Source organism: Dermacentor silvarum, chromosome 4 (genome assembly GCF_013339745.2).
Source record: "Dermacentor silvarum isolate Dsil-2018 chromosome 4, BIME_Dsil_1.4, whole genome shotgun sequence".
NCBI classification, from domain to species: Eukaryota; Metazoa; Arthropoda; class Arachnida; order Ixodida; family Ixodidae; genus Dermacentor; species Dermacentor silvarum.
In genome coordinates this window covers 137680771-137697539 of record NC_051157.2, presented here as the reverse complement: position 1 = coordinate 137697539, position 16769 = coordinate 137680771, and the positions used below count along the sequence as shown (strand labels likewise).

Below are 16769 nucleotides of genomic sequence, written 5' to 3'. Positions count from 1 at the left end.
TGAAACACTGCAACGAAGAACGCGTCACCACATAGCCTGCCGGAAAACATTATTGGATAGACAAAACTTCGCTCAGTCTCATCGCTTTCCATTGACCTAACACGAACACTTAAAACGTTCCGAACTGTGCTTTGGTTTCGCTACTCAATCCCTTGCGGGCGACACTCTTCGATAAGTTCCGAACACTTCTGTTCGGCCCACCAGAAATCGTAATTGCTTACAGAAGGTAACCTTTTCATCGCATAGATTTATCAACAATTATTCAACATTGATAATTTATCAACGGTGAGGTACTCTGTAGGACGAATTATATACTGAGCCTTTTCGCGGTGCTCCCGTGGGCGCTGCTATGTTTGATCACGTGATGACGCGTCTATTGCTCGCCTCAGCTGCATCCGTTGCCTCCGTGTTTACAACGCAAGCGCGTGACGCCGGTGCGGCGCAGCAAACCTCCGTTTCGACGCACATCGTAGACGGTGACTGCGCGGATGACACGCAACTTTGGCCACAGCTTTAGAGGACCTGTAAGTGCTTTCAGCGCTCATAATGCCCTGTTCAAACGGCGCGAGCAGCGTATACGGTGCTTGTACTAAAAGCGGGGCTAGAAATGTATTCCAAGCTTTTCAAACTTTCCGCTTATGAATTAAATCAGGATCAGTGTTCTCTTCCTTCTTTATTTGGCAAACATATTGAACCAGCGGATTGTCATCATTCTGACTCAGTAAAGAACCTTGGTTCCTCGGTGCGGTCACTATCTGATTGTTTCTTTTCACTCTAATCGCTCGCGAATGCGCTCTGCTGCAATAGATTTGTTCTTGCTGAGCACATAGCTTGGAATGCAAATGTTCTGTACTTTGTGGTATAGCTTGTAGCAAAGACGTATTATCGCTAGTCCATCACTTACTCTGCGGACTGTCACGAAACGTTCAGCTTCCAACATTCGTGTCTTATTGGTGTAGTCGCCGTCACTCATGCTTCGGCACGTAGATTCAAGTGAGCGCCAATTCACTCATGATTGATACGTTGGCGATAGGGTGGGCGTAAGTTTGCGTGCGAGTAGGGGTGGATGCATGTAGATAACGTGCGAGAAACTTGTTATTCTAGTAAGTGGCGCTACTTTCTTTTGTAACTAGCGGTACTCACTCTTAAGTACCGACGTTTCGGAGTTGGTCCTTTCTTTGGAGGTTAGCTATACAGCGCTGGCGAATGATGATGATGATATAAACTTTAATTTTCGAGACGGTGTTCCCGAGCGTTTGAGCTGTGGATCACTCTAGGTGGGAGGGTCCCTCATTCCAGGAATCCTCTGGCCGCGATAGCATCCCGGGCTCTGGCGACAAGACGTCGTTGTTCGTCCAGGGCCGGGGTGGAGATCTTGGCCTCCCACGTCTCGGCGAGGAGGTTCACGTCTTCAGACGTTGTATGTTTAGTAACGGCGTCTTCGGGGCGCCACGGGCACTCTAGTAGCAAATGCGCCAGAGTGTCTGGCACGGCGCAGATCGGGCAGTTGTATGTGTGTAGTGTCGGGTGGATGCGATGCATAAGGATCCCATGTGTGTACGTATTGCTCTGCAGTCTTCGGAATGCGGTGCTTTCCTCTTTCGTCAGTTTTGGATGAGGTGGCGGGTACACCCTGCGTCCCAATCGGTAGTGTTGGAGGATGGCTTTATACGTGGGGGGTATTGTCTCCGTTTCCGTTGCGTCACCAGGCGGTCGGGGGTCTCGCGAGGCGTCGAAAGAGGCCCGGTTGACGTGGTCGCGGGCCGCGGCGTGTGCCGCTTCGTTTCCCTCGAGCCCCTCGTGCCCTGGTACCCACGTGACGCAGGTGTAAGGGAGCGGAGTGCTTCTTTTCTGCAGAATTTTGACTGCTTCCACTGATATTCGGCCTCTCGTGTAATTGCGCACTGCGGATTGGGAGTCCGTGAAGACTGCGACCGCGTTCGTGCTCGTGGTGGTGGCGAGGGCGATCGCCGCTTCTTCCGCTGTCTCCGAGTTCCGCACCCTGACTGTGGCGGATGCCAGTTCTTGGCCTCTCGAGTCAACCACACTCAGGGCGTAAGCGGTTTTTCCCGGGTATTTGGACGCATCTACGTAGCGAGCATCTGGATCGTGCTTGTGGCGTCTTCGGATGGCGTCGACTCGAGCGAGCCGGCGTCCCCGATGATGCTCGGGATGCATGTTGCGCGGTAGTTTGCCGATGCTCAGGGATTCTCTTAAGCATGGCGGTATCTTGACCTTGCGGTCCGCGTCGGAGATGTAGCGTTCTGCGTAGCCGAGGCCCGCAAGGACCGATCTGCCCGTCGGCGTGAGCTTCAGCCTCTCGAGTTGGTTGGTTTTCTGGGCTTCCACCAGCTCTTGCCAGGTGGTATGAGCACCCATTTTAAGAAGTCGGGTGGTAGATGCCACAGGTGGTAGACCCATGGCGAGCTTCGTAGCTTTGCGGATGATGACATTGAGCTTGTCGACTTCGCAATTCTTGAGAGCCAGGTACGGGGTTGCGTACGTTATTCTGCTTGTCAGTAGAGCTTGAACGACTCTCAGGGTGTCTTGCTCCTTGAGACCACTGCGTCGATTAGCTACTCTCCTTACGAGGTGTGTGAGTTGGGATATTGTGCGTTGGAGCCGTGGGAGCGTGGCGACTCCTGATCCATCTCGGTGGAGGTGCAAGCCGAGTACTCGAAGCGAGGCGACCTTCGGTATTTGGATCCCGTTGAGCGTGACGCATGGGTCTGGAGCTTCGTAGGTGGGAGGTCTACCCCTCGTGCGTGCCTTGAGTACGAGTAGCTCCGATTTCTCAGGTGCGCAGTGGAGGCCGCAGCTATCAAGGTAGTGCTCGATAACATCAACTGCTTCTTGAAGGCAACGTTCTTGCTCTCCGGTGCTCGTTCCTCGCGTCCAGAGCGTGATGTCGTCCGCGTAGAAGGCGTGACGCAGGCCTGGGATGTTTTCGAGAAGCCGGGGGAGCTTGAGGAGTGCCACGTTGAATAGGAGGGGCGACACGACGGAGCCTTGCGGCGTTCCCCTGTTCGGCAGCTTGAATTCCTTACTGCGTAAGTTGGATATCCCCACCGTGGCCGTCCGGCCGGTGAGGAAGTTACGGACATAGCCGTAGGTCTTTGAACCGCAGGCGGTCTCCTCGAGGTTTTGTAGTATCGCTTTGTGGCTGACATTGTCAAATGCGCCCTTCACGTCGATGGCAAGGACGCACGACTTGTTATTCTTGCTGAGGTGGTCAATGAGGTCATCCTTTAGGAGAAGAAAGACGTCTTGCGTAGAAAGAAGCTGGCGGAAGCCGAACATAGTGTCTGGATAGTGCCCATTGTCTTCGAGGTGCGATGTGAGCCGGTCGTGGACCATATGCTCAAACAGCTTACCAACGCACGAAGTGAGAGAGATTGGTCTCAGGTTCTCGAGAGCTGTGGGCTTGTTGGGCTTTGGTATAATGAGCACTTCCGAGTGCTTCCACGCGGCCGGCAGCTCTCCTTTGTCCCAGCACTCGTTGTAATACCGGAGGAGAGCCGTCAAGGCCTGTTGGGGCAGCTGTTATTTTTTTTATCCTCGAAGAAAGCCGTGCATCGCGAAGGGCCGTCAACACAGGCAGTCCCTATGTAGCAGCGGCGACACAGGTTGATACCGTTGCTTATATATTCCTTATATTCTCATTCTTTATATGCGAGTCACTATTTTTGCAGCTAACTACCGCACACGTCTTCCCTTTATCGTTACACATTTTTCAGCATGAATTTGGCACAGTGCGTTAGCGAACACCCATTTGCATTTCCGACAGCTGATCGCGCAGTAGCAGGGCAGAAGCAGTGATGGTTTCGTATTCGTGTGCATTCGCTGAGGCAACGTATGGCGCGCCGCCGAAAGCGCCATCTCGTTCCTCTAGAGCAAACAGCTCCGCGAAATAGGTCAATATAGAGTGTCCCAGTTATTTGATATTCCATTATTTTAAGTGAAAACAACAGGACAACAGAGATGAGCGCTACAGTTCGCGCTGGACATCATTGTCCCAGCTATCACGTACGAACCTGTAAAAAAAAAGACCGGTCATTAAGACCAAGTGTATGTCGTTGGGAGTGGAGTTGAGAAACTGCCGTTAATTTTTAAGTCCCTGTTAGTTATTCTATCCAATTAGTTATTTAAAGTTATTAGGTAACATTTCATTTGCTATACTTGTCAAGAAGTAAATTAGGGGGCTTCAGAGAATAGAAAGCGGCGTCAGAATAGTACGTTTCCAGCGCTACCCTGAGTGGAGAGCCTGAGCCCAACAGCTTGCTTTCCCACTCTGTTTGATGGCGCTGCTGCTCCTGCTTGCGGGTGCGTTGTCACGTGGTATTCTTCGTATTTCGAGGACATTTCTTGCACGACGAATCGCAATGTACAGGTAAGTAACTGAAAATGTTAGGCAATCAACTTTGCAATTATTCTCCGTAAAGCACAGCTCGCAAGTGCAAATTTGAAGTTTAGCAGCAGTGGTGAAGTCATGCCCTTCTTAGCAGGAATTCTACCAGTAGCACCACTTTCGAAATATCCGTGCGCGAAATATCCTAAAGAATGCAATGGCGTTCCAGTTAACTCTTTCCCTACCATGGGGAAAATAGGTGTTTTTTGTATGTTACGGCAGATGTTTTTTTTTTCTGAAAGAAGTACTGTACTCAATATTTAATGTAATACATAAACAGAAAGCAAAATGGATGCACTTTTCACGCATAAATGTTTTCTTAACGAGATGTATGTCATAAAAAAGATATAAATTGTTAGAATCAAAGTTGTGCGATAAATTGAACAAGGTTTCTAAAGACACGCTTGTATCTACCAGTGTTGTACGGAACAACCTTCCTGGAACTAGTTCCTTTTGGGAGGAATGGAGGAACGCCACCGTTCCGTGAAGGGTCAGTGGAACTGTAACGGTAACTCGTTAGGTTTACGAACGAACGGCAGAGGGAACGGGCGTTCCTTCTGTAAACGCTCCACGGCACTGAACAGACGCACGCACGTACGCGGCACATCATGCAGGGCGGATGCATGGGCGACCGCGTGAGGTGCAAAGTAGTACCGCTTGCCTGTCACGTGACTATCGTGCATTTTCTTTCGTGAGTTCTCCGCCATTTTTTTTATGACTAGGCTTCAAGATTGCCACGTGACGGTTCCTCATGTAGTTTCTTTCCTCCATGCCGGCCTGTCGGACTCCAACATCGATATTAACTCTTGCTCAGTTCAAACAAGGGTCTTTACTAAATTGCGAATAGGTATTCTGGACATCTTTTTTCCCACTCATACTGCAATATTGAATCAGCATTCATTAAACGCCCATGAATTGTTCCTTTCGATGCGGTTTCTTGTGCAAGAAATTTATTTATATCCTCCTAAGACCTGTTGTACAATACACTGCACATTGCCTGTAATTTTTTTTTCGAAATTCAGTCGGAAGTGATTACGCAAAATATTCACTCTGGGTGTGAAGTACGGTGCATGTGTAACTACTCTAAACAAGTGGTTTACTCATATTTTTGTCATCTGATTTCGAGAAATTGGACAATAAATTGGTCTAGACCTCTGTGTCGTCCCAGACGGCCGAAATCAACCTCTAGGCCTGTTTCGAAGTCACCGAGATTGCGTGGAAATACCGGACGTGGCAGCAACATGGCAATGTACTACACGTAGTTCCATCTTCATTTCAGCGTTTAAACAATTAAATGCAGTTTTGACCGCAGCTAACATGAGGAGATGATGGAGATAGTCATTTTTTTTACGTACACGGAGACGGAGCTTTTGACATCTATCCGTGGTATTGAAATTTAAAAAAATTGTTTTTAAAGTTCATGACATGACAGCATACAATAAAAACCACATTGCAGAGCGATTATGCCCCGTTGTTATTTTCGGGTGTCGGGAGGATATTGGTGCATGCGAGTATAACTTTCTATTTGCAGATCTGAAGCGCGGTATCCTGACTGTGCATTTGAAGACTGAAGTGGAAAGGGTCATATGCGTTGCACTAGTAATAGACAAGCACCGAAGTTGCAGGACGACATGTCTGGAGTATGTCCGGTACTCCCTGAAAAAATTCATCTAGAAGCGTTTCTTTGGATAATTTTTTTCTCCAGATAATCTGCTGCCGGCGATGTTCAAATTCGTATAATATACGTAGTACGATGTGAGTTTTAAATTGCTCACTTTATTTCGTCTCAGGATTATGCGACACTATATATTAATTAAAAAAATCAAATGTAACAATAAAGTAGCGACACGTTCCAATGTTCGAAGTGTAACTGGAACGCGTTCCTTTCGCATTAAAGGAACTTGTAACAGGAACTCGTTCCAAGATTGGCAAGGAACGAGGAACGAGCTTTCGTTCCAGTTTTAGAGGAACGTGTACAACACTGGTATCTACTAAGAAAAAAATGGTACGAAAATTATGAGATATACAAAATGTATTGCCGTTTATTAGACACGATCTCCGAGAAAATCTAAATTTTTCATTGATCAGGTGTTTCGCTACAAAAATTTAACTGCAAGCACTACAGTTGTGCGTGCCGGGCGGCGGCCGCCTATGTTCCGGGCTGGTTTGCGTCGTCGTCACTTTCAGACTCAAAGTTTGACGAAAAGTCAGCGTCCTCTGACTCGCTGCTATTCGGTGTATCGATGAGAGCAGCCGCAGAAGTAGCGGAATCGCGATATCTGCGATCTCGCGAAGCGCATGTGCCGTTTCCGGAGCAGGAAACTTTTGCGATCCGGAAACTTCGGAGCGCGTTTAAAAGTCACTGCCTCGCGGGAAAAAAGCGAACTGTTTAGAAAACTAAGATATAGCTCTCCTCCTTCACGTCCGATAGCGCAGTATGTGCATGAGCGGCGCGGAAGGTCTCGAAATCAGTGTTTCAAACCATCGATAGAAGGCTAATTATGTCCAATGGGCGTGGTACGGAAAGAGTTAAGATTGTCCCGCAATTCACAAAAATGCCTTTGGGAAAATGTCGACTGGAACACCAACTTTGGTGGTCTTTTCTTACGCTTTTATTTTTCTTTGCATTATTATTTCAACATTTCAATTAAAAAAGAACCATTCATATTTCATATTGTAAGGAGTAGCTCAAACAAAACACCGACAGACGGAGGACACGACACATGCGCACGTCCCGGTTCACCTTTTGTCTGCGTTTTATTTGCACTATTTCCTCGCAATACGTGCAACCAACAAGGCTGAATCTCTACCATTCTCAAGTTAATTTTGTCTATGCATTCCTTGGCTTCAGTATCTGTTGGCTTCATTTGGTTGTTATAGAGAATAAATTGAGCCCCTTGGTTCCCCTTATTCTTCTCGATCGTGGAGTTTTCTGTTTTTCTGATGTACCGAGGATGCTTCCAGAGATCGCGTGGGATTCTCCAAACGTATCGAGGTGCTGGGAGGTCATTGCTAGCTGTTCGCAGTCACAGTCAGTTCAGAGGAGCCGAGATATTTTTTTTTCTTTTTCTTTCTTTCTTTAAATTCACGTTGAAGCTCAGTGGAACAGGCTTCAGCGACCGATGTATATACTTGCAAGCAAGGAAGGCGTGTACAGCAGAAAAAGCGCAAGCAGACTGTATAGGAACGTGCAGTTTTAACACGAAAGTGTTTTATGCCGGGGTCCACCAAGACTTCACTGACGTATTTCCGTCACGGAAATACGTCATAGAACATAATACAAAGAAAGAAACCGGAAGAAAAAGTTCCACAAACATGCAAAATTTGGGAATCGAACCCACGACCTCTCGGTCCGCGACGATAGATCGCCGAGCGTTTAACCCATTGCGCCACAAACGCATTTGCAGAGAGGTACACAGACGCGCCTTATATATCTAACACTCCTCCGTGTACCCGCGCTCTTGTTCGGGGCGGTGCCGCCGCCTACGAGCAGAAAAGAGAAGTACTGCATTAAGACACTAACGCGCACCGACAGTGAACGCTTCGGTGGTCTCACCACTACGACGCCTCGATGCCAGCATTCGAAGGGACGCTGGCATCAAGAAGCACTACCAACGCCACCTAGGTGGCGTTGGTAGTGGCGTTCACCGTACTCAGCACAGCGGAGCGTGGCCTCCGAAATTAGCTCTGAAAATGTTTCTGAAGTTGATCGCGGAGGCTGCAATTACGACGCGCTGTACGCGCTGATTTGACTCGGTGACGATTCAGTTACGTGCTTTGTCTTGCGCGTTGTATTAGTGTGTCAGTTACGTGCTTCGTCTTTCGCGTTGTGCTAGCGTGTGCAGCGTAGTGCAGCTTCCATATGCACGACGGTTGCTCATGGTCATCGACGTTGGTAGTCGTGATGGAGGAGACGTGCCACCAGGCGTCAGCGTGGGTGCATCAACGCCTAAGGGCGCTTTAGCCACAAAACACCAATAGACATTATATATCAATGTGCAATAAACATTACACTACTTCTGTGAAGACACGTTTCACTTTCGTGTTCTATACCGATTCCTATATAAGAGGGATCAACCACATTTTTTTGCATGTATTGGCGAACGTGAACTTCCAGTTCCCCAATGCCTGCGATAAATAAATAAATAAATAAATAAATAAATAAATAAATAAATAAATAAATAATAAATAAATAAATAAATAAATAAATAAATAAATAAATAAATAAATAAATAAATACGTTCATGCATTTATATCGGAAAATTTTTCCAATAAGTAAATCCCAGGAAGGAAAAGCAAGCTTTTCCTTTCCATGATTCTATAGCAGCCACGCAGTATATCGCGTGGCCGAATATCGACCCTTTCATGCTTTCTTACATGCAGCCATTCTCTTCAATGGCAGGTATGCTGTATTTGAGGACCATGGCGGTTTCCAAGCGTTGGGCCGACATTCTGAGGCAGCGAATGGCGTCGTCCTTGTCGCACTGCTGTTGTTCACCGTGACCTGCGGAGGGATGCGGTGCTGGCGGGGTTGCTGCGAAGAGGAGTTCCGTGATGCAGTAATGACAATGGACAGGGATAAAATCACTACAAAGTACAGGCGAATAATAGAAGGTAACACTGTCTCCAACAAAAACCAGGATTTATTACTAGTGCCCAATGTTTCGGGGCCCCTACTATACGTTGGCAGCGGAAACAGACGCCTTCGCAATGGAGCTGAACGGAACGGAGCGTTTTATTGGTGGCGCTCAATACCCTCGCGGAAACGCCACAAATCTAAGGGTGAAGCGGCTGAAACAAGTGAATGCAAGAAAACAGTGGGAAGTCCTCTCATCAACCACGGCAAACGCGTTGATTTGTTTTCCACCCTCACCGAACGCGTCTCCCACGTGATGCCATCTGATGCGATGAGTGTTGTGCCAGCGCTGCTTAAAGGGTCATTGCTCATTGTATGTTACTTTTATTAGGGAACATACTTCCAAAGGTCACGTATACAAGGTGTCCGAAAGGTGAGTGGGCAATGAAAATGGTGTTCTTATAATCTAAAATTTAATTACGGCAGGAGGAGAAGGAATTTTGCCAGCATGGGTTCCGTAACAGATTGTCGACTAATATAACGCAACTAACGGATGTTGTTCATGATTTAGCACTGTCTATTACAACTGCGCGCAAACAGATATTATACTACTAGACTTTTCTGAGGCCTTTGATTCCGTATGTCACAACAAATTAAATCCATCTCCCGAAATATCACGGGAGATGGATTATTAACACGTTGGATTGAAGACTTTTTTAACTGACCATTCCCAATACGTCCTGTTTGAGCAAGTACCACCAGAAACCCTGTCTGTCACGTCCGGAGTACCCCAAGGCTCCGTTCTGGGGCCTTCGTTATATCTTATTTTTAATATTGATATCACAGACAATATATCTTGCAACATTAGGCTCTTCGCCGACGACTGCATTATTTACAAAGAAATTAACAGTCATTCAGATCACCTTGCACTAACTGATTGCTTAAACCATCTCTCCAACTGGTGCGACACGTGACAAATGTCGATTAACCCCCAAGAAACAGTATGTGGGGCTATAACCCGAAAGAAAGAAACTACCAGATATGTTTACATCATTAAAGGCACTAGGCTTCAGAAAGTGAATGAACAAAAATATTTAGGTGTCACGATTGCTTGAAACCTCAGATGGGATGCGCATACTTCTAATATTACTTCAGTTGCTCTGCGCAAGCTGTTTTATCTTCGCAGGTGCCTCCGGCTGGCCCCCCAATCTACCAAGCTTCTAGCCTATACTACCTATGTTAGACGGGTATTAGAATACGCTAACGCAGTATGGTTTCCTTATACAGTCACTAACATAAAAAAAAACTAGAAAATGTACGGAGGAAGGCTGCAAGATTCATCTGCAACAAATATAAGCGCACTGATTCTCCCACAATTATGTTAACAAGCTGTGGCCTCCAAACACTGGCGATTAGAGCAAAACAAGCGCGCCTGAAATTTATTTTTCAGCTACTTCACAACTATTATAAAATTGACAGATCATTGCATATTCGTCCATCAGAATCCCGCGTAACCCGGCACAAACATTGACACACACTGACAGAGTACTCTTACCACAATGACACTTTCAAGCACTCTTTTTTTCCACTTGCTATCAGGGAATGGAATTGTTTAGATCCCTGGGTTACTAATGCAAACTCATTATCGGACTTTGCCTCAAAAACAGCAAATATAATCTGTTAATGCAGTAGCGCTCTCAGCCCCAGAGGCATTTCGCCATCATTGGAAGCATATTAGTGGCCAAGTGCTCAGTACAGAGTGTTTTCAGATTTGCTGTTATTTGGCCGTTTATCATGCCATTTCATATACAATTTCTGTTATCTGTTACTGTTGGTTACTTTGTGTTATCTGAGGATAAAAATGTGTGCTTTGTATATTATTTCTATTATAAGTGTGTATAAGCTATATGTGGCACAAGTGTGTTGTCCATAGAAGTTCTGCTCGGTACTCATTCCTAATTATCTTTAATCAAACTTGTTTGGATACCTTTTATTCTTATACTTTTGTGATGACTATCACTGCATTGGATTCCTGTTTGTGTTTTGCCATGTGGTGCTGATGTATTATTCTACCTACATGTACAATATGCACGCCCACCTGCTAAGGTCTTGGAAAGAGACTGGCAGTATTGAAAAAAAAAAGCATTTATTGATAAAAAAAAGAGGAAAGGAGCGGTTCAGGGTGGGTCCCTATTCCAAGACTCCAGTGGCCACCGCGACCCGCCCAGCTTGATCGAGGAGGGACTTCTGGGCCTCGAAGTCAGCAAGAGCGAGTATGGCCTCCCAGGGCTCCCTTAGCAACCTTAGCAAGGTCAGTACTAAAGGTGAATTAATAGTATGAGTTCTTCTGGCGCACTCCCATGCTACGTGAGGCAATGAAGGCCAGGACCCGCACCTCGGGCAGGAGTTTTTATACAAGGTTGGGTTTACTTTATGGTATCTAGCTAAATGTGGGTAGGTATGCGTCTGTATTCCTCTATATTTCTGCGCCTCCTACACATTAAAGGGGCCCTGCACCACCCCTCGGGCTTGGTAAAATAACATAGTCCGCGGGTAGCATACGCTGCTGTGGACATCTCAGCCAAGTTTTGCTGTCGTACGCGGTGCGTGGAGCTCGCAAGCGGAGCGCGAAGTCACTTTTCTCTCAACCGCTCTCGTTTCAAAAACCCCACGATCCTCGCTCTTTTCTGTGTGCTTTATTTCGTAATAAAGCACACTCCAATACGCGGCCGCTATTGGTCGCTGCGGTCGGCTACACCGCGGCCGCCGCGGGGTGCCGCCACGATTCCACTCGCTAAGCGCACTGCGGCTCGTTGAGGACAACCGCGTTTGGCTTACGTTTAGCGCGTCGCAGGCACCAAAATCGGAAATTTGAACTGCGCGCCACGGTGACGTTTCAAACGCTGAGCGTTGTGGTCCCGCCCCACTCCGCCGTAGCCTTCGCAGTGCAAGGCATTGAAGGATGAAGGGGGAGCACAGCGGAGGCTGTGTTTGATTGCCAATAACTGCGCTTCTTCTGAACGCATTGAAGTGCTTTTGGCGGCAAAGTATTTCTGAAAGAGCCTATTTTCCCCTCAAGTGTCTTTCTCCACTTCGATAAAAAGTGGTTCAGGGCCCCTTTAAGCAGTTTGTGTGGTGGAGCGTACTGTTGTCGGGTGCTTCGCTGGTGCTCTAGTATATCGCGGACCAGTATGGAATCGTCTATTTGATCGTTGTGCGTATCTCCAGCTCGGTTAAGAAAGCCTCGAGCTAGTGTGTCCCTGTTCGTTTATCGAGATAGCCTCGTGGCCAGGACACCATAAAATTGCATGATCTTCTTTCAATGTGTCGCCGATGATTATAAGGGCGACATGCGGTATGCGGCCTTGTAGATACATTCTGCATGTCATTTGTGAGTCGGACATTATTAAAGCTGAGCTGTTTTGCTTTTTCTTGTATGCGATAGCGAGTACGATCGCCGTTGCTTCCGCTGTAGCAGTGCCTCTAGTGCGTATCGAGGCTGATGTGTCAAGTGTTCTGTGGCGTCTGGGTTTAACTGACACTATTACATGCTCTTGCTAAATCTAGCTACATCTGTATACATTACTTGATTGCTGCCGAAGGCTTTCTGAAGATGTTTAGCTCTTGCTTGTCTTCGCGCTTTGTGACGGTTTTTGTTCATGTTGCGTGGGATTGGGGAGACCATTATGCGCTTGCGTATTGGATCCGGCATCGTGGTCGTTTGTTCCTGGCAGTATTAATGCAGTGATCACTACAGGAGATGCTGAAAATGTTCACCACCGGCTTGAAGACATGTCTCCACACGACGCTGCATATTGCTAAGCACTCGGTGGAGGGTTGTTGCAGTGGAGTTATCTGCGTAGTGTGCTTGTTAATGGCTGTCTGTAGCTCTTTGCAGTATGCGAGGATTGTTCTCGTACACCCGATCTTTGAGTGCGCTCCACGGACGTTATCGGACGATCTACGGGTCTCGCGCTGTCTATATTGCACGTGAAACTGCGACGTCATGCCCAGTTATCATCATATTTTTGTTCACTTTCTCCCTGCATAGTTACGTTTCGGACACCCTACATGTACTGCCTACGAAATATACAAATATGTATATATAGCTAATAATAAATGGGTATATATCAATAATTATAATAATAATAAATAGGTACATATAGTCACGAAAAGACAACTGAAGATGTACCCGACGTCGGCGAGACGGACAGCTGCACAAGATGGCGTGAAAAAATTCAAGCCGGCGTCTTCAGCCTATACTTCTTCAGCGCCGGCCTCTTGCAGAGCGCGCGTACCAGTCACAATTTCTTTCTCAGCGCTGGCTCGTGACACCTAGCGGCTCTATTCCCCCGAAAAAAGAAAAGCATCGACCCGATGCTTGCTAAACTAGAAAGTGGAAGTGTGGAAGTCGTATGAGATCGGGTTGGCGCCGCCTTAACGGGCAAAATACGGTTTGAGGCTAACAACATGGACTATCTCTGATTGGCGCTGTCGACGCCGAGGCGACGCGGCACCGTCCGGAATGACCTCATAGTTCACTTCACTAACACGGCGTATCACTTTGTAGGGTCCAAAGTATTTACTAAGCAGCTTCTCAGACAACCCCTGGCGACGGATTGGGGTCCACACCGAGACTTGGTCACCTGGCTGGTATTCGACTTGCCGATGTCGAAGGTTGTAGCGTCGTACGTATGTACTCTGCTGCTTCGTGATGTGTATGCGCGCGAGTTGAAGAGCTTTCTCTGCGTGTTGAGTAAGTTGTTCGGCGTCGAAAGGGATGCGTCGGTGTCGTGCTGGAGTAGCGTCTAGCGTGGTCTGGACCTCGCGCCCGTAAACAAGACGGAGCGGTGTGAATCTTGTGGTTTCTTGAATGGCGGTATTGTACGCAAATGTAACGTACGGCAGGACCTGATGCCATGTTTTATGCTAGACGTCTACATACAAAGACAGCATGTCAGCAATGGTTCTCTTTAGCCGTTACGTCAGTCCTTTGTTCTGCGGATAATAGACAGTCGCCTTGCGATGCTGCGTGCAGCTCAGCTTGAATATGTCCTCTATCAGTTGGGCTGTAAAGGCAGTTCCTTTGTCGGTGATGACATGTGGTGGGGCGCCATGTCTGAGGACTATGTGATCTATAAAGAACTGGGCAACTTCGTAGGCCGTGGCACATTGTACAGCTTTCGTCTCGGCGTAGTGTGTTAGATAGTCTGTGGCAACTATAATCCACTTGTTTCCAGTAGCTGACAAGGGAAAGGGTCCCAGAAGATCCATGCCGATTTGTTCAAACGGCGCGCTAGGTGGTGCGATGGGTTGGAGTAACCCCCCAGGTTTTAAGGACGGCGATTTCCTGCGTTGACACTCACGGCAGCTTTGCACGTAACGATTGACCGTGGTAAGAAGTCTGGACCAGTAGTACTTCTGGCGTACTCTTGCAAGAGTACGTGAAACTTCAGTGTCCAGACGGGGGCTCATCATGGCAGACTATAGGAGAATGTCATCACGGAGGGCGGCAGGTACGACCAGTTGATACTTTTTGTCGCTGGCACTCGAGTTGTTCTTGTAGAGGACACCCTTTCGGAGGCAGAAGGTTGGGAGACTGCGAGAAATGTGTCGTGGGATTGTAACATTCTTTCCCTCTAGGTGATCGATGAGAGGGCGTATTTCGGCGTCCTCGCGCTGCCTTATGATCAGGTCAGATGCGGTGAGGGCCCCAATGAATGCGCCGTCTTCGTCCATGTCATCATTGCAAGTTTCGACGGGAGCACGCGACGTGTCCGCATCTTCGTGTTTGCGGCCCGATTTGTAGACGATGGTAACATCGAATCCCTGCAGACGGAGACTCCATCGAGCCAGTCGCCGCGACGGGTCTCGTAAGTTGGCTAACCAACACAAAGAATGGTGGTCTGTCACCACCTTGAAAGGGTGACTGTAGAGATAAGGCCGAAATTTCATGATGGCCCACACAACCGCTAGACACTCTTTCTCGGAGGTGGAGTGTAGTTGATTTCGGCGCGTGAAAGGGTGCGACTGGCGTAAACGATCTCTCGCTCAACGCCTTCCTGGTGTTGAACGAGCACAGCGCCAAGACCGATGTTGCTTGCGTCGGTATGCACCTCGGTGTCAGCGTCCTTGTCAAAGTGAGCGAGGACGGGTGATTCCTGCAGGCGCTGCCGTAACTCGGTGAAAGCTGCGTCTTGCTCATTCGTCCAAACGAAGGGTGTGTCTTCTCGCGTGAGACGTATGAGTGGTTCGGCGATCCGGGAGAAATTAGCGATGAAGCGACGATAGTAAGCACACAGACCGAGAAAGCGGCGTACTGCTTTCTTGTCACGAGTATCTGGAGGATAGAAACCTGTGTCAGCGGCTCTAAACCGCGCCTCTTCACGACTTACCGCTCGGCTGTGTTCGGCTGCGCTTTCCCCTTTTTTTTCCTCTCTTCACTACTCTGTTTGTCCTCACCCCCTCCCCCGTACAGCGCTGTTGAGGTGCCCTCTCACGAGAGGGAGTTACGGCGCTGTACTTTTCTCTTCTCCTTCTATTTAATAATCACTCACACACAGACTTTCTTGTCACGAGGAGTCGGAAAAGCAGCAACAGCAGATATTTTGTCTGGGTCAGGTTGGACGCCGTCGGCGCAGAAACTTCAGCTCTTCGTAAAGTAGGTGACACTTTTCTGGCTTTAGCGTGAGATTAGCGGAGCGGAGCGCCTCAAGTACCGCCTCTAAACGCTTCAGATGTTCTTCGAAGGTCGCCGCAAACTCGACGACGTCATCTAGGTATACTCAACAACTGTGCCATTTCAGACCCGTCAGAACAGTGTCCATCATTCTCTGGAATGTGGCCGGTGCATAACACAGGCCGAATGTAAGTACTTTAAATTCGCACAGTCCATCCGGGGTAACACAGGCAGTTTTTTCGCGATCTCGTTCGTCAACTTCAATTTGCCAATATCAACTCTCCATATCTATAGATGAAAAATACCTGGTTCGCCGCAGTCGACGTAACAAATCAACGATCCGCGGAAGCGAATAAACGTCTTTTTTTTTACGTTATTCAACTTTCTATAGTCAACACAGAACCGAAGCGTTCGGTCTTTCTTTTTGACGAGGACCACCGGCGAAGACCAAGGGCTTTGGGATGGTTGTATGACGTCATCGTCAAGCATTTCTTTCACTTGTGCATTAATCACGTTGCGCTCTTTCACCGATACGCGATAAGGCAGTTGTCGTATGGGACGAGAATCGTCTTACGTGATTATTAGGTGTCTCGTGATGGGCGTCTGGCGTACCTTAGAAGAAGATGCAAAGCACTCCTTGAACCGAAGTAGCAACTCGCGAAGCGCTTTCTGCTTTTCCTCCGAAAGGTCTGAATTGATGTCGATATTGCTGAGTGTCTGGGCTGGGCTGTCCATTGTCATAGACACAAAGCATTCAGCGACGCCTGATATGGGCTCAGCGAAAGCGATAGTATTACGACGAAATAGGTGCCGATGTTCCTGGCTGAAATTTGTCACGAGGAGCGCAGAACGTCCACCTCGAAGCATAATGAAACTGCGGGCTGCACATACACCATGAGTCAGCATAAGAGAGGAATCGCCCTCTGCAACAGCTTCGCCATCACGGAGATCGTCGCACACGACCGCTACCAGGACACTTGAGCGTGGTGGTAAAGTTATACTGTCGGCGTAAACCCGAAGCGCGTTACTTCGGCAATTGTCGCGGCTGTTCGCTGCTCTTTCTGTCGAAAAAGTCACTGTGAGCTCCCGGAGATCTATTACGGCAT

At 47.9% G+C, this 16769-nt stretch overlaps 1 protein-coding gene across 1 annotated transcript in view; it reads right to left on the bottom strand.

The window, feature by feature from the left end:
- LOC119450654 (uncharacterized) overlaps nucleotides 1-16769 on the bottom strand; it is a 51452-nt gene that overhangs the window by 12028 nt on the left and 22655 nt on the right. Inside the window, exon 6 of the mRNA XM_037714165.2 lies at nucleotides 8786-8942. Coding sequence (XP_037570093.1) covers nucleotides 8786-8942 — 157 coding nt within the window. The remainder of the gene's footprint in view (nucleotides 1-8785; nucleotides 8943-16769) is intronic.